The following is a 21986-nucleotide window of genomic DNA, read 5'->3' as shown; positions in this document are numbered from 1 at the left end:
ATCACAATCCCACCCCTTATAGAAAGTATACTTAGATGTTCCCCTTGAACCTATCACAACACCTCATAGGTTTTTGTCATTTGCCACATAGTATGACATCACGCATGATGAATTTTTAGTATATAAATGTGTTTTTATGAGATATTCACTGAGAGCTCGAGCGAACGTCCGTTGATGTCCGTTGTAACTCCCTGTTTTAGATAATTGTTAATAAAACAGCAAACTTTGCCATCTTCCAGAGTTGGTTTGATTATTTGGTGTCAGAGTTATTCTGCATCCCCATCCATTGCATGCACGATACCCAAAGGGGTCTACGCTCAACAGCATTAACCATCACATCAATGTCAAATCCTTATTCATTCTGACAGCCTTCACATTTGTTTTTGCAAAAGAATTTAGGAGGGAAGATTTGACGACAGACAATGTTTTTAAGAACCATGCCCACTTTATTGAAAACATTTTTAAGGAAACATTTACAAAGTGATTTAAAAGTTAATCTGAAAGCCCCAGCTCATTTATTGCAGAGATGGTTATAATTAAAAAAAGACATTATTTAAAAAAAAACGATATAAACAATTTAACAGGAAAGGAACACACAAGGAGGTGGGGAACTGGCTGTGCGCCATCTCTTTTTAAATGGAACGAAGTACTGCGGGGTCAATATGTCGGCTGATGTAAGTACCTAGGATTCTCATGCGGAAAAGCTAGTTGATAAACATTGGCCTTGGGGGTTGTCAGATGTTACCCATTGCTGGATGTCATCGGGTCCAGTCAATGGGTTCATTGAGTGCGTGTGAGTGAAGTTGAATGCAAATCCATGGGCAGGGAGATCCAGACCTTCCAGCTGGGAGGACATTACATTGATTGAGGGCTTAGGTTAAGTAGACCGCATTTAGGTGTAATCTCAACACAATCCTGCCAAGTTCCCTGGATGCTTGAAACAGGCCTTTGGTTTCCTGTCACATCCCTACTGCGGTCAATGCCCCGAATTCTAATCAGTGGTGCTTCTACAAGCACATGTCAAAACACAGAGGGGGACGAAAGAGGAAATATTCCTGGTACTGGAGTATTAGAAATCTTCTCCGCCGCCCAGCGCTAGATACATTGTTGTTTTGTCATGAATGTTGGTGGACATAACAAAGAAGGGGTCCGAACCCTGAAAGAGAACACTGCTGGACTCAAATGTCAGAGAAAATAGTAATAGAGAGAACTTCCTTCTATCCTTCTGTCTCCTTTGTATGCACTCTGAATCTAAAGGAACCTCCTGTTGTTTCTCTACAGTGACTCTCCTTTGAGGGCTTCTATGGTTTGACGTGACCTATGTTGCTATTTTTCAAATAAGCTGAGGTATCGTACCAATTTCTGTGTTATAAACACAGCTTAAGTGGAACAGTAAATGCCTTCTCTTTTAGGGTGTAGGGGCGAGCTCTTTTTTTTAAAGGAACGTTCATGCTTTTTTCGCTGAGCAATCCACATGTTGCTCTTTTGGGGTACACTGGGAAATAAGTCATCCATTCTTACACAAGTTACTTTATGAAAAGGCTAGAGAGTGCAGCGATCCTGGGAGGAAAACACAACAGAACGCCTGTCTGTGGTGTGTTGGGCAATCGGCCAAACCTCTGCGGAAAGCGAGGAAACGACGGGTGGTTGGTGCTCCTCTTGGGTTCTTAGGTCTGAACAGGTGAGTTTTTGCTCTACTGCGTCCCTACTTTCCAGCTGTGTCTCTTTCATAGTTTGGGGCTCTGTGCTCAGAAGGCTCCATAGCCACTTCTACAGGGACTTTCTGTGCACCTTTGTGCGCATCACCACAGAATACCTTGTGTAGGGTGTGCACACCTAGCAATCTGCACTGCAAGGCAGTGCTCCCCCACCTTATGTTTCATGGGAGTTTGGCACATTTTAGGATCCTAATTCGGTATGCTTTGCACTGTAAGGGTTTGTGTCTTTGGATCCGCCATTTATATGTAGACTTGGGGGGGGGGGGTCCAGCTTTGATGGAACCATAGCTGCAGCAAAGCGAGGCTACCGTCCTAACATGCTGAGATCAACGCTTGCCCTCTTCACCGCCTCATTTCCTATCTTACCATCACATATGACGCAAGAGTTCTTCTTCTCTTTTGGAACTATGGCAACAACACGTGACGGTGCCACGCGAAGGCAGTCCTTTACAGGATGCAGCAATACCTCTCTATTACGATCTTCATACATGTTTCCATCCATACCCTCTTCAAACACCTTTGAGCTTGTACACCCTATAAACTCATTCCTTGGACGACTTGTGTTCATGAGATGGCGGCCACCCAGCATGCAGGACAGACATCATAGATGACCCCGGCAGATAAAGGGTGGGAGGATACTATAAAATTTGCATGATTTATTCATCCCAGAATGCATATGCTTAGGTGGACAATGCAAAGCCAATCATTGTTCCATATTCCTAACATCCACATTTATTCTGGAAATATTTTGAGGTCAACCATTGGAAAAAGGGCATGATTGGTCTAGTAATAATAGACCAGGATGTCTATGGGGTGGGGAGTAAAGACCAGGGTTCAATTGTGAGGGGTGGGGAGGGGGTTTGGTTGGGTGCATTGGATTTGGGCAAGGTAGCGTGGGCTTAGAATTTGGATGGTTACAGTTTACAGTCACCGTTGCCCGTCTTCATGTATTCTCAGACCGGGCACGGTTGGCCATCGCCTCTTGACCTGGCTCTTGACAGTTTTGGACATTCCCACCTATGCCATCTTCAGCAGCCAGTAGCTCAGGATGCCGGCAGCAGTGAGAAGGGAGAGTCGGGCGCTGGCGGGCCCCGAGTTGCAGTAGTCAGTATCACAGCAGGTTGTGTTGATCCCTATGCCATTGTTGGGGTCCACAGGGGTGTTGACGTTGCACCCAGAGGAAAGACATCGGTACCTGGTGTACATGTGGAAGAGCCCTGTGTATAGAAACGGAAACAGGACAATGAGAGGTCATAAAACAAACACTACATGTACACATTATTTTAGTAAAATATTGTGCCTAGAGTGGATGGTGAAAACATAAAAAAAAACATTTGGTCTTGCGATATGTATTCATGTTACAGCTTCACAAAGGCTATGCAGTCAAACAAGCTCAGCTTTCACTTTTCAAAAACATTCCCTAAGCCAGATCGAGATAGAGCATACCATGTTGCTCACAGGGGGGCCACCTTAATAAGGGACAAACCATGCCTTTCACCAAAATTAGCAATGCCCAGGCACAATTTTTCAGATATCTCATATATTTCCCACGACCTGCCTGTCATTTCTTTCATTTTTCTCCTATAGATTGCACAGCATCATCACAGTGGCATAGCACAAAATGTGGGGGCCCTCCTGCAAGCTATGCTGAGCCCCCCTCCCCAAGCTCGGCAACAAAGCACGGGTTGTGCCACACTCCGGGCCGGTATGGACCACGCTGCATGCACAATACGCACAAATGTGCTGCTGCAGGGGTACGCCATACACTTCACTAGGAGAAAGATATAAATATGTGTTTTAATCAAACCTTAAATCTTTCACCTAACGTAGAAACAATGGGGCTGTGTCTGGCTCCGGGGACTCAAATGTACCAGCCAACTCTCTGCGTGGCCAGCAATATTACACAAAATAATGATACAAAAAGAATACATGTGCATGCTGGCTCTGCAGCATTCTTTGTTAACTTTGCCCTTAATGCCAGTACAAATCTACTGACACAGGAAGAAAGCATGTTATTGCTAGCTACACAAATGCCTGCCTCACCATGTAAGGAGACTCTTCAAGTGGACTTTGCCCTCAATGTCAGTAAAACACGCAATGTTGTAGTAAGGAAACATGTCCTTGTTTGGCTGCACAAATGCCTCCACCCACCAAGTAAGAACACACATCATAGTCGTCTTGCCCTACATGTGAATAGAAAATGCCACGCTACCGAAAATATACAGTCTGTCTGCCCTTTTGAGCTATAAACCCCCACCCCAAACTCCCCTCCATGTAATAACACTCAGCAAGTTGCCATTGCGCACCAATGCCAGTAAAACATGTAAGAAAATGTCCATGTTCCAATGCCCCTTGCCCGGGCCCCAACCTTGCATGCACACATCTATACCTATTCACTCACCAGTGTCTCACGCAGTGGTGGCTGGTGAATTCATTCATTGAAGGGGCATAAACATGGTCTGGGCCCCCTCTCTACGCTCGGTCACTCTGGTATATTGGTGGGAAATGTCTATCCGCACTCAGTCACAATGTACCCTGTGATAGTTGCCTCATGTAATAGGACATCACCCATGTGGCAATTGCATTATGTACCCACAAATCAAGCAGGCGCTATCTGTGAATTTGGGCTTGCCACGAGAGTGGCTGTCGAAAGAACATACTAACTGTAACACAGAAAATGTTGTGTACATGGTTACGTGTCCTTGCCCTTGTATCTACATTGGGAAGACTAATGGAAGAGACTTGAATGATAGAGCACAGGTGTTGCCTTAAAAACAGAATTGAATTGGCACCTTTAGTAAAACATTTTGTGGAGAAAAGACATGTCTTTACCGATTTTGAATGGGTTATTTTGAGGAACGTGAAAGGCAAAAATCAGGAGGATGTGAACAAGAAATGGATAGACTTAGAACAGAAACTCATTTTCCTGACAGAAAGCCATATAACAGGTCTCAATGAGAACATTGAGTGGCACAATGTCAAATAAGGCTATGGACGTTCATCATTAGAGTGTTGCACTTTCTAGAATGAGCTGTAACAACTGCGTAGAAGATGTGATGGATTTCGGTAAGTGTTAAAACATTGCCATCTGGGAGTATGTAATACATTCGTAACATGTTTCATCTGATACAACTGAAGCTAAATCTATATATGGGATGCAGGAATGGTGAGGACTGGATCTGGGTCCTTTTTTCATATAAGCTATGTACTATATGCCGTGTGTTCATGTGACCAGTGAGATTTATATCTGTGTATTGATGGCCTTATTAATAGGTTCTTTACGCAAGACACAAACAGATGGGCATAGCTACGATGTGAGGGAGGCACTTCAATTTGCTTCTCTTTACATATTGAGGCTTTTATTAATGAACAACAGTCAAACAGCCTTTTGTTCGAACCGCACAAGGTACTGCACCTGAGGTGTGGGTGGGGCGGTCCCTGATGTGTATGCATAGTTTAATTTACTATCGCTTATGCGTGACGCTAATTACGTCATCACATAACGCGACTACGTCACAACGGTGGTGTCCTTACAATATGGATATCACGCTACAACTCGTTTACTGCGGCGCACTATAGAGAAATACTCCCCGACCGAATAAGGTCATGGAAGAATTCCCTTTTGACATGTCAACTAAGGGGTTAGATGGTGATTGTAATCTGCCAAACACCCCCCACTTCAGGAACAAGATGCTAATTTGTATTATCCGGATTAGTACCGATTAAATACGGCCGGAAGAGCAGTGGGGCAAACAATTTAGGAACCCTCTACGCCACGTTCTTGGAATATCTATTAATTCCAGTAAGTTTTAAACAGCCACAGTTCCTTGTCAATGATACACTGAGGCAAAGTGCTTTTACAATTGGGTATATTTATACATCTTTATAGCTCCAAGCCATCGGGTTGTCTAACTGGAAGTATTCATTCTAATTGGACTATGACATTGTGATCTGGGGGAGAGATCTGGCCATATACACCTTAATACAAGAACCACCCACCAGTGAGTAAGGTAAGAGGAGAGAGATGCCAATATACATAGAGATATTTTGAACACTGTTTAAACTATAATTGTTTAAACGACAACTTTGTAAGTGAGGGTTTGTTTGCCTTATAGGTGAGGCGAATGAGGAGAAGCTGGCACATGGGAAACAGCTAGAGCAACACCAGCGGTTGCATAGTGGCAAATGAGGAGAATCTGGCACATGAGAAACCGCTAGAGCAACACCAACGGTGGCATAGTGGCGAATGAGGAGAAGCTGGCACATGAGAAACAGCTAGAGCAACATCAACGGTTGCAAAGTGGCGAATGAGGAGAATCTGGCACATGAGAAACAGCTAGAGCAACACTAACGGTTGCATAGTGGCAAATGAGGAGAAGCTGGCACATGTGAAACAGCTAGAGCAACACCAACGTTTGCAAAGTGGCGAATGAGGAGAATCTGGCACATGAGAAACAGCTAGAGCAACACTAACGGTTGCATAGTGGCAAATGAGGAGAAGCTGGCACATGTGAAACCGCTAGAGCAACACCAACGGTGGCATAGTGGCGAATGAGGAGAAGCTGGCACATGAGAAACAGCTAGAGCAACATCAACGGTTGCATAGTGACGAATGAGGAGAAGCTGGCACATGAGAAACAGCTAGAGCAACATCAACGGTTGCAAAGTGGCGAATGAGGAGAATCTGGCACATGAGAAACAGCTAGAGCAACACTAACGGTTGCATAGTGGCAAATGAGGAGAAGCTGGCACATGTGAAACAGCTAGAGCAACACCAACGTTTGCAAAGTGGCGAATGAGGAGAATCTGGCACATGAGAAACAGCTAGAGCAACACTAACGGTTGCATAGTGGCAAATGAGGAGAAGCTGGCACATGTGAAACCGCTAGAGCAACACCAACGGTGGCATAGTGGCGAATGAGGAGAAGCTGGCACATGAGAAACAGCTAGAGCAACATCAACGGTTGCATAGTGACGAATGAGGAGAAGCTGGCACATGAGAAACGGCTAGAGCAACACCAACGGTTGCATAGTGGCAAATGAGGAGAAGCTGGCACATGTGAAACCGCTAGAGCAACACCAACGGTGGCATAGTGGCGAATGAGGAGAAGCTGGCACATGAGAAACAGCTAGAGCAACATCAACGGTTGCATAGTGGCGAATGAGGAGAAGCTGGCACATGAGAAACAGCTAGAGCAACACTAACAGTTGCATAGTGGCAAATGAGGAGAAGCTGGCAGATGTGAAACCGCTAGAGCAACTCCAACGGTGGCATAGTGGCGAATGAGGAGAAGCTGGCACATGAGAAACAGCTAGAGCAACACTAACGGTTGCATAGTGGCGAATGAGGAGAAGCTGGCACATGAGAAACGGCTAGAGCAACACCAACGGTTGCATAGTGGCAAATGAGGAGAAGCTGGCACATGTGAAACCGCTAGAGCAACACCAACGGTGGCATAGTGGCGAATGAGGAGAAGCTGGCACATGAGAAACAGCTAGAGCAACATCAACGGTTGCATAGTGGCGAATGAGGAGAAGCTGGCACATGAGAAACAGCTAGAGCAACACTAACAGTTGCATAGTGGCAAATGAGGAGAAGCTGGCACATGTGAAACCGCTAGAGCAACTCCAACGGTGGCATAGTGGCGAATGAGGAGAAGCTGGCACATGAGAAACAGCTACAGCAACACTAACGGTTGCAAAGTGGCAAATGAGGAGAAGCTGGCACATGTGAAACAGCTACAGCAACACTAACGGTTGCATAGTGGCAAATGAGGAGAAGCTGGCACATGTGAAACCGCTAGAGCAACACCAACGGTGGCATAGTGGCGAATGAGGAGAAGCTGGCACATGTGAAACAGCTACAGCAACACTAACGGTTGCATAGTGGCAAATGAGGAGAAGCTGGCACATGTGAAACAGCTACAGCAACACTAACGGTTGCATAGTGGCAAATGAGGAGAAGCTGGCACATGTGAAACAGCTACAGCAACACTAACGGTTGCATAGTGGCAAATGAGGAGAAGCTGGCACATGTGAAACAGCTAGAGCAACACTAACAGTTGCATGGTGGCGAATGAGGAGAAGCTGGCACATGTGAAACAGCTAGAGCAACACTAACAGTTGCATAGTGGCAAATGAGGAGAAGCTGGCACATGTGAAACCGCTAGAGCAACTCCAACGGTGGCATAGTGGCGAATGAGGAGAAGCTGGCACATGTGAAACAGCTACAGCAACACTAACGGTTGCAAAGTGGCAAATGAGGAGAAGCTGGCACATGTGAAACCGCTAGAGCAACTCCAACGGTGGCATAGTGGCGAATGAGGAGAAGCTGGCACATGTGAAACAGCTACAGCAACACTAACGGTTGCATAGTGGCAAATGAGGAGAAGCTGGCACATGTGAAACAGCTAGAGCAACACTAACAGTTGCATGGTGGCGAATGAGGAGAAGCTGGCACATGTGAAACAGCTACAGCAACACTAACGGTTGCAAAGTGGCAAATGAGGAGAAGCTGGCACATGTGAAACCGCTAGAGCAACTCCAACGGTGGCATAGTGGCGAATGAGGAGAAGCTGGCACATGTGAAACAGCTACAGCAACACTAACGGTTGCATAGTGGCAAATGAGGAGAAGCTGGCACATGTGAAACAGCTAGAGCAACACTAACAGTTGCATGGTGGCGAATGAGGAGAAGCTGGCACATGTGAAACAGCTAGAGCAACACTAACAGTTGCATAGTGGCAAATGAGGAGAAGCTGGCACATGTGAAACCGCTAGAGCAACTCCAACGGTGGCATAGTGGCGAATGAGGAGAAGCTGGCACATGTGAAACAGCTACAGCAACACTAACGGTTGCAAAGTGGCAAATGAGGAGAAGCTGGCACATGTGAAACCGCTAGAGCAACTCCAACGGTGGCATAGTGGCGAATGAGGAGAAGCTGGCACATGTGAAACAGCTAGAGCAACACTAACAGTTGCATAGTGGCAAATGAGGAGAAGCTGGCACATGTGAAACCGCTAGAGCAACTCCAACGGTGGCATAGTGGCGAATGAGGAGAAGCTGGCACATGTGAAACAGCTACAGCAACACTAACGGTTGCAAAGTGGCAAATGAGGAGAAGCTGGCACATGTGAAACCGCTAGAGCAACTCCAACGGTGGCATAGTGGCGAATGAGGAGAAGCTGGCACATGTGAAACAGCTACAGCAACACTAACGGTTGCATAGTGGCGAATGAGGAGAAGCTGGCACATGTGAAACAGCTACAGCAACACTAACGGTTGCATAGTGGCAAATGAGGAGAAGCTGGCACATGTGAAACAGCTACAGCAACACTAACGGTTGCAAAGTGGCGAATGAGGAGAAGCTGGCACATGTGAAACAGCTACAGCAACACTAACGGTTGCATAGTGGCAAATGAGGAGAAGCTGGCACATGTGAAACAGCTACAGCAACACTAACGGTTGCATAGTGGCAAATGAGGAGAAGCTGGCACATGTGAAACAGCTAGAGCAACACTAACAGTTGCATGGTGGTCTGTAGCATTAAGAAGCAGCGACACCATTCAGGTAGATTATTGTATTTCTACACTTGTGAAACACTTATGTATAGGCACGTTATAAATGCCATGTCATATCATATCTAACCTGTTACCCTTGAGGTGATGGATTGCTACGCTAGGTCTAGTCATAAGACCATTTAAGTATTTTTTAATTGTGCCTTCATCCCTGTCGGGATCCTCAAGAAGATAAGCAAGATAGAACACTGGAATTCACCCCAAGCTTCCTAAAGATACACACAATTCTGCCCCTGATGAATGTCCGGCAGAGTTAAGCCACAGACGACAGAAACTTATATAAGTTGGGCGAAGATAAACATAGTATGAAAAAGGAGTTTAGATTACTAACACTATGAGTAATCAGGTTATAGCGATTTGAGATTTAATATGCAAAGCACATAATAGTGTACCATTTTTGTACTAATTTCTGTACCAATTGATGTGTAAAATTGATTTATGTTTTTTAAGATTTTCTATATTGTGGTATAGTGTGGTAATATCATTGTATTTATGAATGTATAATAAAATTACATTTTTTAATGAAGTAAAAGCTTGACAACAATGAGGAGAGCCACTAGTTGTTACAAGGCCCTTCCGAGAGTAAGATGAGGATTTTACTAGTGACATTTACTTATGGACCTTTGTTTGGGCAATCTAAAATGCTTTGTTATTAAAAATGCCATGCCACGATAAGAAAACATGTCCAAACTGGCTGCAAAATGTAGACCAGTCTAGACAAATAATTCACATATTACAGTAAAACAGTACAACATGCCATGCCACAGTAAGATATACCTAGACTGTTTGCACCAAAATGCCAGTCTAAGCATGTAATAACACGTATCATGCTTATTTTTTTTTATCACAGATCCCCAGAAAAATATACAATGCCACAGTAAGAAACAGCTAGAGTGGATGCCCACAAATGCAAATCCAGTTAGCGAATTACACTTATCAGGATTCCTTTATCAGAGATGCCCAGTAAAATATGTCAAACCACATTAAGAAATGGCTAACCGACTGCACCATAATCTAGCCACGTAATAAGACGTATGGTGCTAACTTGATTATAGATGGCCAGACAAATATGCCATTCCACAGTAAGAAATGGCTAGACTGGCTGCACCCAACTGCCAGTGTAGACAGGTAATAACACTTATCATGTTTACTTTACTATAAAAGCCCAGTAAAGAAAAATCATGCCAGAATAAGAAATGACTAGATTGGCAGTGCCAAAATGTTAGTCTAGCCACTAATAACACATATCATGCCTGCTTTATCATGGATGTCAATCATGATTTAGTGCACCAATCCCCCACCCTTTACATATGCCCCTTCTCCTTCCCGGCCCCTTCCCCAACCCTCAAAACCAGCTCCTTTGCCCAAAATTACCTCAACGTCCCTCTTCTTGGTCCAACTACTTGCGTAGGAAGCACCTTGCCTCAAACGTTAGTAGTGGGATAAGGAAGAGTTGGGCTAAGAGTATTTAAGATTACAGGTAACTAAGCCAGGCATTACCTCCATGCCCCTCTACCTTGTCCCAGTACTTGCGTATGAGGCAAGGTGCCTCATACACACATATTGGGACGAGGAAGAGTAGGGCTATGAGCAATGAAGATTACCGGTAAGTAATCCAGGAATTAAACACAAGCACACACACATGCACACACAATTCACTCATTCATTTACATGTGCACCTATTAACCATACACTCACACATGCACACCCAACCACCCATACATTTACATGTGCACTCAATCACCATACACGCACACCCAGCCACCCATACATCATGCACTCACTCATTCACACACATTACATAATCTACATATACAGACACACACATGCATGCACACACACACACATTAACACAAACTACATTATCTTACCTTTTGCGTAATTTGTTGCACCAAGGAACGAGGCCTCCCGATCCCTGTTACACGCAGCAGAAATGCTTGTTCCTGTCATGCGCAGAGGAGCTGGAGGCCTCCATGTCATGTCGGGGTGGGAGAGGCCTTGCACCTTGAAAATAAATAATTTCTTTTTGAAGTCACTCCAACTTCAGAAAAAATGGATTTCCATTACAGAACTGAACCATAACAGAAATAATTTCTTTCTGAAGTCAGAGCGATTGAAAAAGAACAAAAATATTTTTTAGGTCTGAATGGTCCCCCCATCTAGGACATGTGCGGCGGGCCCCCCTTCACTGCAGGGGCTGTGGTATCACTGTTATGCGGATGCCATCATGCTAAAATAGAACTGCACCAGTCAGCTTGTGCAGCCAATCCCATGTTGGAGTGGTCAGGAAAGGTCCCACCTTTGAAGAGGGGTTCATATTGCATGCACCATATTTGTGACTGGAGGTATGACGAAATTGGCTCGATGTGCAATTTCATATATATCCAGTGTAGTTAAATGTGAATGGGATATGTTACTTTTGTATTATTCGGTGTTCAAGCTGATACGTATTAGATTTGCACATGCGTAGAAAGATCAAATGCTCAAATCGCCAAATGAAATGTAAGCACAATTCCAACATGATGTGTGTGACGTAAGCATGCAAGGAAGGGGGGGGCATGTCCTGAAGTACCCATTGTGGAGGAGAGACAACAGTTCTTAAACGTACATGTACACTGAGATACATACACGGGGTGTTCATAAATCTACATGTGCTATGCTTTCTTTATAAATGTATTAAAGCTCTGTAGATGCGAGTTCACAGGATGAATTTGAAGCATTTGGGAAAACAGGATTGAAGGACGAAGGAGAAGCAATGATTAACCAAGCAGATGGACAGCCGCTGAACAGGACACAATGTTCATGACTTGGTAGTTCCGCAGGAGGCAGATGAAATCTCTTTGGGGGCATTGAGGTTTTGCAGAGGGACCCGGCCATTTGTTTTCACCAATAATAAACATGGGTTGAACTGGCGCTGAAGGCCAAAGTGATTGATACCAAGGGGTTTCAATTGTATTCTCAGAAGTGCCAAGCGTGCTGAAATGGTAGTAATTTAGATTCAAATATTCCAGGACGCCTGTAAAATTGGGGTGGATGAGAGTTATCATTAGTTCAAAGATAACTTGTTTATGCAGCTTTCGTAATGTTACTTGAAGAATCCATTCAAACCATGTGCAATTACATTTAGGGTTAAAAGGTTCCAGGCTACTTTTGACTCGTAATGAATTATGGTGGTATATGACTGTGTAACCATGTGCTGATGTCATGACCTAGCACGGACGAATCCCAAGAAGGGTTGAGCTATGAATACGATTTGAAGATGGTACTTAGGATAACAGCTGCCAATGAGAGTGGAAGAATTGGAGAAAGATGGGATTCCTTTATGGGTTTTGTCCAATCACATGTGGGGGTTGGATTGAAATAAAATATATAAGAGTGTTTTAACTGTTGAAAAAATTAATATAATGTGCCAATTCATGTGGTTTGGCTAGACTTGGATTAGTTTGGCATTGATTGTACAATAAACTTGCTTTTCACACAACTGTGCACTCCTTTCTTAAGTGGTGGGCCTGCTTTGGGTTAAGGTGATTCAGGGCCACTCTTACACCCAAGAGCCCCACCTTTCTTGCTATTACTAAGATGCCAACGCCAAAATGGTGGATGGCTGCTGGTTCAGCTATGAGACAGCAGCATTCATGAAACCAGGGGTTTCACAATTTCTAGACATATTTTGCCATTGGTGGACGTTGCATAAATTACATGCACTACCTATATGGGGAAGAGCATGCACTATAGCAATTTGAGTGTATAGTTAATGAGGGGGGAAGCACATGCACTATCTTTCTTTGAGGCATAGAGCATACACTTTAAGATAGGTTGGTTGCCACATGCACTTGATTTTCCTATTAAATGGGCACACATTATTTAACTTACATGTTTGGGAGGGTCTGCTCTCAACCTCTGGTGCATTGACAATAACCTTGAATAATGTTTGACCGCAGTAATACAAAGACATCTATCGGCAATGGGGAAGCCAGCCACTGGCTAGGGAGGGCTTAGACCCTCCCAAATGGAGGAAGTTGAAGACAGAAGGCAGCACTCTGCCGGAAGCAAACGCACAGTGGCAGAGGACAAAGCACGTCCTGCCCGTATCAATATCCCATCCATGGTGAAGCCCAAGGCTTAACTGCTCTGCTCAGGTTTTAGAGGGCTGACAGCTCCCCATGATCTCTGAAGCGAAAGACCCTCTGAATTCAGGTGAAAGATGCATTTAATGGGCCAAAGGAAGGTGTAATAGGGAATCAGCCTCCTGGCTCAGAGGAAGGAGATGTTGACAGCACAATGGGTTAAAGCACTTACTGCAGATATCTATGTGTAACTTGCAGGCAAACATATCCAGTTCCTGTGACATGTTGTGGCGGTTTTGGCCTGGAAATACCCCCAAATCCTCCAGGCAGCAAACTGCCAGGAAACCCTTGAGCAGAGTTGGCTGAGAAAAAAGGTCATTGCTTACTGATTGATGATGCTTTTACATGCAAAGCAAGACTTTCATCTCTGTACTTACTGGGGTCTGCTTTTGTCAGTGACACAGGCTTGACCTCCTGTGACCTCCGAATGCTGGCAGAGCCCAGATGTGTACAGTGTCGCTGCCCCATCCGCCCAATGAAAACGATTTAAGTGCTTTGCAGTGAGTCAAACAAGTTACTGGTGAGGTTGGGTTGAAAAGAAATGCTGATTTCTGAAAATAAACCACACACTGATATACAAGTGTTTACATTTGTGTCAATTGCAAAATCAGATCGTTGTCTTTGACCCATCAGTAGATATCTTTATTACTGATGTTTACATTTGTCAAGAAAGTCACTGCTAGTGAAGACCGCGCTCAGAACAGTTTTGCCCAAGATCACAAGGCACTCCAGTGCAATCCCATCACTTCTAATGACCTATTACAGGGTAATCTCAGAAGTGCAAACTTTAACTGAGTGATGCAAATAAGATGACATGCTTGTCTTTAAAACTAATCACAAATCGCATCTAATTGTCAACTCTATTGGGGCAAATACACATATCTATGCTTTTAAACACTATTAAAACAATGTAAATACATGGGAACTCATACATGCTTGTTTCTAATTCTATTGGATTTGTCCTCGATGTGGTGGTTTCCCAGCGCATTTTGTCCTTTTGGTGAGCTGGTGGAGCTATACTAACTATGCACATTTTGGGAGTGCAGGCTGTGGGAGTGTGACCCCCGAGCCCACAGTGAAAGGTTGGCATCTATGCCCTTCGAGAAGGTGCCCTGTTTGATTCCCAGCACAAGTAACTTATGAGCCCTGAGCCCATGCTTTACATGTTGTCCTCAGGACACTTGGGAGCAGAGAGAGGCAGCTTATGTATGGGGCACAAAACAGAGGCAGAACTAATAGTGGGCAGGAGGGCACTTTGAGGGGCACAGCATATTGGGTTATCACATCACGTATGCCTGCACTTCTAACCCAGTTTTTAAAGCTGTTTGCTAGCCCACCCAAAATGTTGAGCCTTGCTCGGCCCCTTGCGGTCAGTATCAGTTTCAGTGCCCCCTCCATACAACGCCTTGCAGGTGCATTGATTAATAAACTACACACGCCCCATTGTGTCCATTTCCATCTTACGACACATCCGTCTCCTCTTGCCCCTCTGATCTCCTGAGTATGCCATGCCAAATCTGCTGTGGCCGCCAGCCCCTGGCCTCACCAGGCCATCCCACCGGCTCCCAAGGTGAAGATGCTGGTCAGCCCCCCTGCCAAAGCATGCTTCCAGGCTGCTGCCCCGAGACTGCTGGAAACATGGGGAGACCTGTTACTTAGGTCATTTAAGGTAGATCAATGTAGTTAAGCAGGTGGCTCATGCTGTGTGACAGGGTGGTGCGTTTTAGGGGAAGGTTATTACAGTTTATGCACATTCCTTGGCTGCTGGTGGGGTGGGTCAAATGGAGAAGTCGTCTGAGTAGTAGCCGTAATGGAAGAGGAAGTGGTGACAGAAGTGGTCTGCCATGGTTGAGAGCAGTTGGCAGTGGATAAGCTCTGTGTCCGGAATGTATTTTTTGTCTTGTGTGCTGGAGGCGTGTTCTGCAATACAGACCAGAAAGGAAACTATAACTTATCAACCACTGCGCAGAGCGTGGCACGGAAGTGGTGACAAAAGTGGTCTGCCGTGGTCCGCTGTCATGCCGCGGCGGGGTTGGCGGGTGTGGAATCGCTGGCGTTTTTGTCCGCCATAGAGTTTCTCCTCTCTGCCGGTCACCGCACCGTTCTAGTCGTTGCACGCGAACGCAACCGGAAGTATAAATTACTCCGCTTCCGGGTCGCGTACGCGTTGCAACGTTTCCGGGTTCCCTCCTGTGTTGCTGCCGCTCCCGCTACTGGTGTTTACTCCGCCGGCTAATTTGTCGCCTTGTTCCCGTGCCTTTCTATTTTTTCCTCCTTTTCTCTTGCCCTCATTTCTGTGCTTCTTAGCCCTGTTCCTTCTTCCCTCTTCCTTCCCTGTTCGTCTTCTATTCCCCTCTCTCTTCTCTGCCTTCCAGACCCTTGCCTGCTTACCGGACTGCCTGTGTTTTGCCCTTGTACCTGATTGATCCGCTGCCTTCCAGACCCTTGCCTGCTTACCGGACTGCCTGTGTTTTGCCCTTGTACCTGATTGATCCACTGCCTTCCAGACCCTTGCCTGCTTACCGGACTGCCTGTGTTTTGCCCTTGTACCTGATTGATCCGCTGCCTTCCAGACCCTTACCTGCTTACCGGACTGCCTGTGTTTTGCCCTTGTACCTGATTGATCCGCTGCCTTCCAGACCCTTGCCTGCTTACCGGACTGCCTGTGTTTTGCCCTTGTACCTGATTGATCCGCTGCCTTCCAGACCCGTGCCTGCCAACTGGATTGCTCTCCCATACCGAACTTCCTACAGCGCACTCTATCATCTTCACTTATCCTATAAGAAGGACACCTTCTAGGGGTTTTTCTGTGCCTCCTGGCTTTTTTCCCCTGAGTGGCGCTCCCGGTGGGATACCCCCGTGCCCCTATTTTTAGAGGCACAGTGGCATCCTATCGAGGGCGTCCTTACCTGCACAAAAAAAAGGAGAAGCCTCCAAGAAGCAAAGAAGGGAAACCCAGGAAGAAAGTGGAAGGTGAGGAGTTGGGGGAAGGGGGAGAATCTGTCTTTTCGTCAGACGAAGAGGACATCACCGACCTTTGTGACAGTTTGCAACGCCCGCAGGAAATTGATATGGCAACACCCCAGCAAGTACAGGAACTTGTAGCTGCCGTCCAAAATCTTAACCTGGAGGTCCAGAACCTCAAGGCAGCCAACGCAGCCTTGCAGCTAAGAGTGACTGAACGAGACCGCCCCTCTGCTGACCTACCCTCGCTCCCTTTGGTGTCAGGCAAATTCGATGGATCACCTAAGCGAGTGAAGGAGTTCTTGGACGCATACAATCTCCACTTTTCCTTCCGCACACAGACATTCACCTCAGATCATGCCAAGGTAGGATTTATGATTACCCACATGACGGGTAACGCTCTGGCGTGGGCCACCCCTTTGGTTAACCAACCTGATCCTGTGCTGCAAAACTACAATGATTTCAAAACTCTGTTACAGCAGACATTTCTACGCACAGAAAGTACCTTTCTGACATTGGAGGACCTCTTGGACATCCGCCAAGGAAGCACAGACCTACTCACCTACATCACTACCTTCAAACAGATAGCTGCAGAAGCGGGCTGGCAGGAACAGGCTCAATATGCCATTTTCCGTCGAGGATTGAGAGAGGATCTCAAATATGAGTTGGCACGGATTGACCGTCCTACATCCTTTTCGGATCTCATAACGGCCACTCTTCGGATAGATTTTCGACTCTCTGAACGGCGGTCAGAACGAAAAAAGACCAAATTCTACAGTCACCCTCCCCTTGAGACTCAGTCACCTTCCTCTCAACCATCTTCTCGTCAAGGCAAAGAAGAACCGATTCAAATCGGAACCGCTCGCTCACCGCTCACCCCAGAGGAACGTAAGAGACGACGGGATGGCAATATGTGCATGTATTGCGGAGCCTCTAACCACCTGCTTCGGGACTGTCCCGATGTCCCTCTGAGGCGTTCGGGAAACAAGCGCCCTCGGTGAGTATCAGGACGCACTCCCGAGGGGCCGTTCCAAGTCCTTATGCAACTCTATCGGTGTCATCTTCAGGTATACCGGAGGACTCCAGGTTGATGGTTCTCACAGTTACTCTTACTCTGGGCAAGACCGATATCTTAACCCAGGCCTTACTCGACTGCGGTGCAGCCGGCAACTTCATCGATACCCTGTGGGCAGAACAGAAGGGTATCCGTCGTCTGGTTAAACAGGAGGATCAGAAGGTCGAAGGAGTTGATGGAGAGCCTTTGAGTTCCGGAATGATTACCCACACCACCGAAGAACTAAAACTAAGCATTCAGCAGCATTCAGAAAGAATTTCATTTGATATCATTCGAGCCGCCCACTTCCCTATTATACTCGGGATATGCTGGCTCAGAAAACACAACCCTCACATTGATTGGGCAAAGAATGTGCTCAGTTTTCAGTCCACCTTTTGTAAGGCAGAATGTTTGCCAGGACCAAGTTTCGAGACAGTTCAGACCACCAGTGTTTTCGATTCCAGACTCATCCATTGTCTACCTCATCATCTCCAGAAATACGCTGAAGTGGTGACAGAAAAGACACCTAGCGATCTTCCTCCTCACCGACCCGAAGACTGCTGCCTGGATCTCATTCCCGGTCCACTTGTACCATTTTGTAGGATGTTCCCTTTGTCTCTCAGGGAGAAACACGTCCTCCGGGAATACCTGGATAATAATCTGGCCAACGGGCTCATAAGACCTTCGAAATCCCCAGCTGGGGCTTCCCTATTGTTTATCCCAAAGAAGGACTCACAAGAGCTGAGACCCTGTATTGACTACAGGGGGCTAAATAAGGTGACCATTAAAGACAGATACCCAATGCCTCTTATCACTGAATTCATTCAAGCCGTTCATGGCGCCAAGATTTTTACTAAACTGGATCTTCGGAACGCCTACCATCTTCTCCGGATTCAAAAGGGGGATGAATGGAAGACAGCTTTCAGGACCCCGTATGGGTTATACGAATACCAGGTGATGCCCTTTGGGCTTGTGAATGCCCCGTCTGTATTTCAGCGATTTATGGACCGACTGTTTTCAGACCTGCTATGTCAGACCACAATAGTCTATCTTGATGACATATTGGTGTACTCAAGAACTCCGGAGGAACACAAAGTCCATGTAAAAGAAGTCTTCCAGAGACTTAGAGACAACCACCTCTCAGTCAAATTAGACAAATGTGTGTTTTCCGCTACGTCTATCCCTTACCTGGGTTTTATTCTATCCAGTCGGGGTATAGCCATGGATCCCCGCAAGGTGTCTGCCATCCTAGAATGGCCCTCTCCTAAATCCATTAAAGATGTTCAACGATTCCTGGGACTGGTGAACTTTTATCGGAAGTTCATTTCCAATTTCTCCCACCGGATACACCCATTACCACCTTACTCAAGAAGTCTTCCAATCCGTTTTCCTGGTCCAACGAAGCTGAAGACAGTTTTCGCAATCTTAAGGAAGCTTTCTGTACCGCTCCCATCCTTCAACAGCCAGATCAAGATCGACCCTTCATTGTTGAGACGGATGCTTCTTCATCGGCCATCGGGGCTGTACTTTTACAAGAACGTCAAGGAGTGGAACATCCTGTCTCATATTTTTCCAAAACCCTCAATACCAGCCAAAACAACTACTCAGTCATAGAGCGTGAGCTGTTGGCCATGAAGTCAGCCTGTCTGGAGTGGAGCCATCTTCTACGGGGAGGCAAACATCCATTCTCCATAAGAACAGATCACAAGAACCTACAGGTCCTACGACAATTCGAGTGCTACAACACGCGTCAAGCACGTTGAGCCCATTTCTTTGCCCAGTTTGATTTCGATGTTACCTACATCCCCGGGCAATAAAATCTTGTTGCGGACTCTCTATCTCGTAGAGGAGACTACATGTCCGGACCAGACGAATCACACAATCTGATGTTTCCTCTACCCAGACGAATAGGTGTTCTGTCCACCTTTCTAAAGCAGGTGAAAGAGGCATCTGAAGGCAGTTTCAAATCCGAGAACCATCCTCAAGACATCTTCTACGACATCAAGGAAGGGCTCTATTTTGTGGAAGGCAAATTGTATCTACCTACCCCTGAGTTCCGGAAATTGGCACTAAACTGGTGTCACGACTCCAAGTTGGCAGGTCATAGAGGCTCCAAGGGCACTTTGGACTATCTGCAGAGACACTTCTATTGGCCAGAAATGAAACGAGATGTGGACTGTTATGTACAATCCTGCACTACTGCCTTCACAGCAAGGGTTCTTGTCTCAGACCATTAGGACTTTTGGAACCCAATTCTGTTCCCGATGGTCCTTGGGAAGTCGTTTCCACGGATTTCATCGTAGATTTACCTCCTTCTTAAGGGTTCACGTGTATAATGGTGGTAATCGATTTCTTCACAAAAATGGCTCACTTCTCTCCATTACCAGGGGTTCCAACAGCGGTGGGTATGGCCGAGACCTTTATCAAGGACATCTTCCGCATCCACGGAGTTCCTAAGAAAATCATCTCCGATCGAGGTAGTCAATACACCTCTCAATTTTGGAAGAGTTTATGCAACCGTCTAGGCATTGAGAGAGCCTTAACGTCCGGGTTTCATCCCCAGTCCAACGGACAGACGGAACGCCTAAATGCCACCTTAGAACAATACCTACGATGCTATGTGAATCTCCAACAGGACAATTGGGTCTCTCTACTTCCCTTGGCTGAGTTCTCTTATAATAATTCCTTTCACTCTACTCTCGGTCTCACCCCTTTTTTCTGTAACTATGGTTACCATCCGCAGTCCATACTGCCCGTCTCTGGCATCACCACCGGCTTACCTACTGTTGATTCCGCTCTCACCATATTGCGAGACGTTCACCTTCAGGCTAAACAAAACCTTAGCGAAGCACAAATGAGGTCCAAGGTTCAGGCTGACAAACATCGTAAGCCAGTCCCTGATTGGGGGGTAGGTTCTAAGGTTATGTTGTCCACAAGATACTTACCTCGATGGGCACACCCTTCCAAACTTTCTCCTAGATTTCTGTGTCCTTACGAGATCTTACAAGCTATCAACCCGGTGGCTTTTCGTTTAAAACTACCCAAAAGTCTTCATAGGGTTCACCCCGTGTTTCATGCTTCACAACTAAAACCCTTCCATGAAGACATCTGGTCCCGCAAAAAGATAAGAGCCCCCTTGCCCGCTACTTCGACCCAGGAGGAATTTGAAGTGGCTCAAATTTGTGATTCCCGATACCGCCGGGGAAGACTGGAATACCTGGTGCGATGGAAGGGATATGACTGGTCGGAAAACTCTTGGGAACCGGCCTCTGATGTCCATGCCCCACTTTTAGTGCGCAGATTCTATCACTTTCACCCTGGCAAACCGGGGGGAGGGCCCTCCAGGAGGGGGCATACTGTCATGCCGCGGCGGGGTTGGCGGACGTGGAATCGCTGGCGTTTTTGTCCGCCATAGAGTTTCTCCTCTCTGCCGGTCACCGCACCGTTCTAGTCGTTGCACGCGACCGGAAGTATAAATTACTCCGCTTCCGGGTCGCGTACGCGTTGCAACGTTTCCGGGTTCCCTCCTGTGTTGCTGCCGCTCCCGCTACTGGTGTTTACTCCGCCGGTTAATTTGTCGCCTTGTTCCCGTGCCTTTCTATTTTTTCCTCCTTTTCTCTTGCCCTCATTTCTGTGCTTCTTAGCCCTGTTCCTTCTTCCCTCCTCCTTCCCCGTTCGTCTTCTATTCCCCTCTATCTTCTCTGCCTTCCAGACTCTTGCCTGCTTACCGGACTGCCTGTGTTTTGCCCTTGTACCTGATTGATCCGCTGCCTTCCAGACCCCTACCTGCTTACCGGACTGCCTGTGTTTTGCCCTTGTACCTGATTGATCCACTGCCTTCCAGACCCTTGCCTGCTTACCGGACTGCCTGTGTTTTGCCCTTGTACCTGATTGATCCGCTGCCTTCCAGACCCGTGCCTGCCAACTGGATTGCTCTCCCATACCGAACTTCCTCCAACGCACTCTATCATCTTCACTTATCCTACAAGAAGGGCACCTTCTAGGGGTTTTTTTGTGCCTCCTGGCTTTTTTCCCCTGAGTGGCGCTCCTGGTGGGATACCCCCGTGCCCCTATTTTTAGAGGCACGGTGGCATCCTATCGAGGGCGTCCTTACCTGCACAAAAAAAAGGAGAAGCCTCCAAGAAGCAAAGAAGGGAAACCCAGGACGAAAGTGGAAGGTGAGGAGTTGGGGGAAGGGGGAGAATCTGTCTTTTCGTCAGACGAAGAGGACATCACCGACCTTTGTGACACTGCCATGTCAGCCGTGATGACTGCTTGGATCCCTGTCCTCTTTTAGCATTAGAAGAATATTTCACTGTGAGGACGTTAAGATGAAATATGCACTTTGATTATTGACTACTGTTATCTGTGCTAAAGTATAGTACAGATTTGGAATTCCCTTTTGCCTTTTCTGAGCGTTCATGACTTGAGCAGCAAAGCGAGGGCCTTGCTAATATCTGGCACAATGGAGGTTTACCCCGGCTTCTTCTATCATTCATGTGGTGTCCTAAGCAACCTCCTTCATAGCTGCTTCGATAGAAATCT

The 21986-nt window shown here is 46.3% G+C and overlaps 1 protein-coding gene across 1 annotated transcript in view; it reads right to left on the bottom strand.

Annotated features, from left to right (window-relative positions):
• Positions 1–423: 423 nt before the first annotated feature.
• Positions 424–21986, bottom strand: part of LOC138521943 (prostate stem cell antigen-like) — an 80958-nt gene continuing 59395 nt past the window's right edge. Inside the window, exon 3 of the mRNA XM_069635114.1 lies at positions 424–2935. Within this exon, the coding sequence (XP_069491215.1) occupies positions 2736–2935 (200 nt within the window). The 3' untranslated portion in view covers positions 424–2735. The remainder of the gene's footprint in view (positions 2936–21986) is intronic.

This window comes from Ambystoma mexicanum, chromosome 13 (assembly GCF_040938575.1).
Source record: "Ambystoma mexicanum isolate Mex_15411 chromosome 13, UKY_AmexF1_1, whole genome shotgun sequence".
In the NCBI taxonomy this organism is placed as follows: domain Eukaryota; kingdom Metazoa; phylum Chordata; class Amphibia; order Caudata; family Ambystomatidae; genus Ambystoma; species Ambystoma mexicanum.
This window is presented reverse-complemented; position numbering and strand designations above follow the sequence as displayed.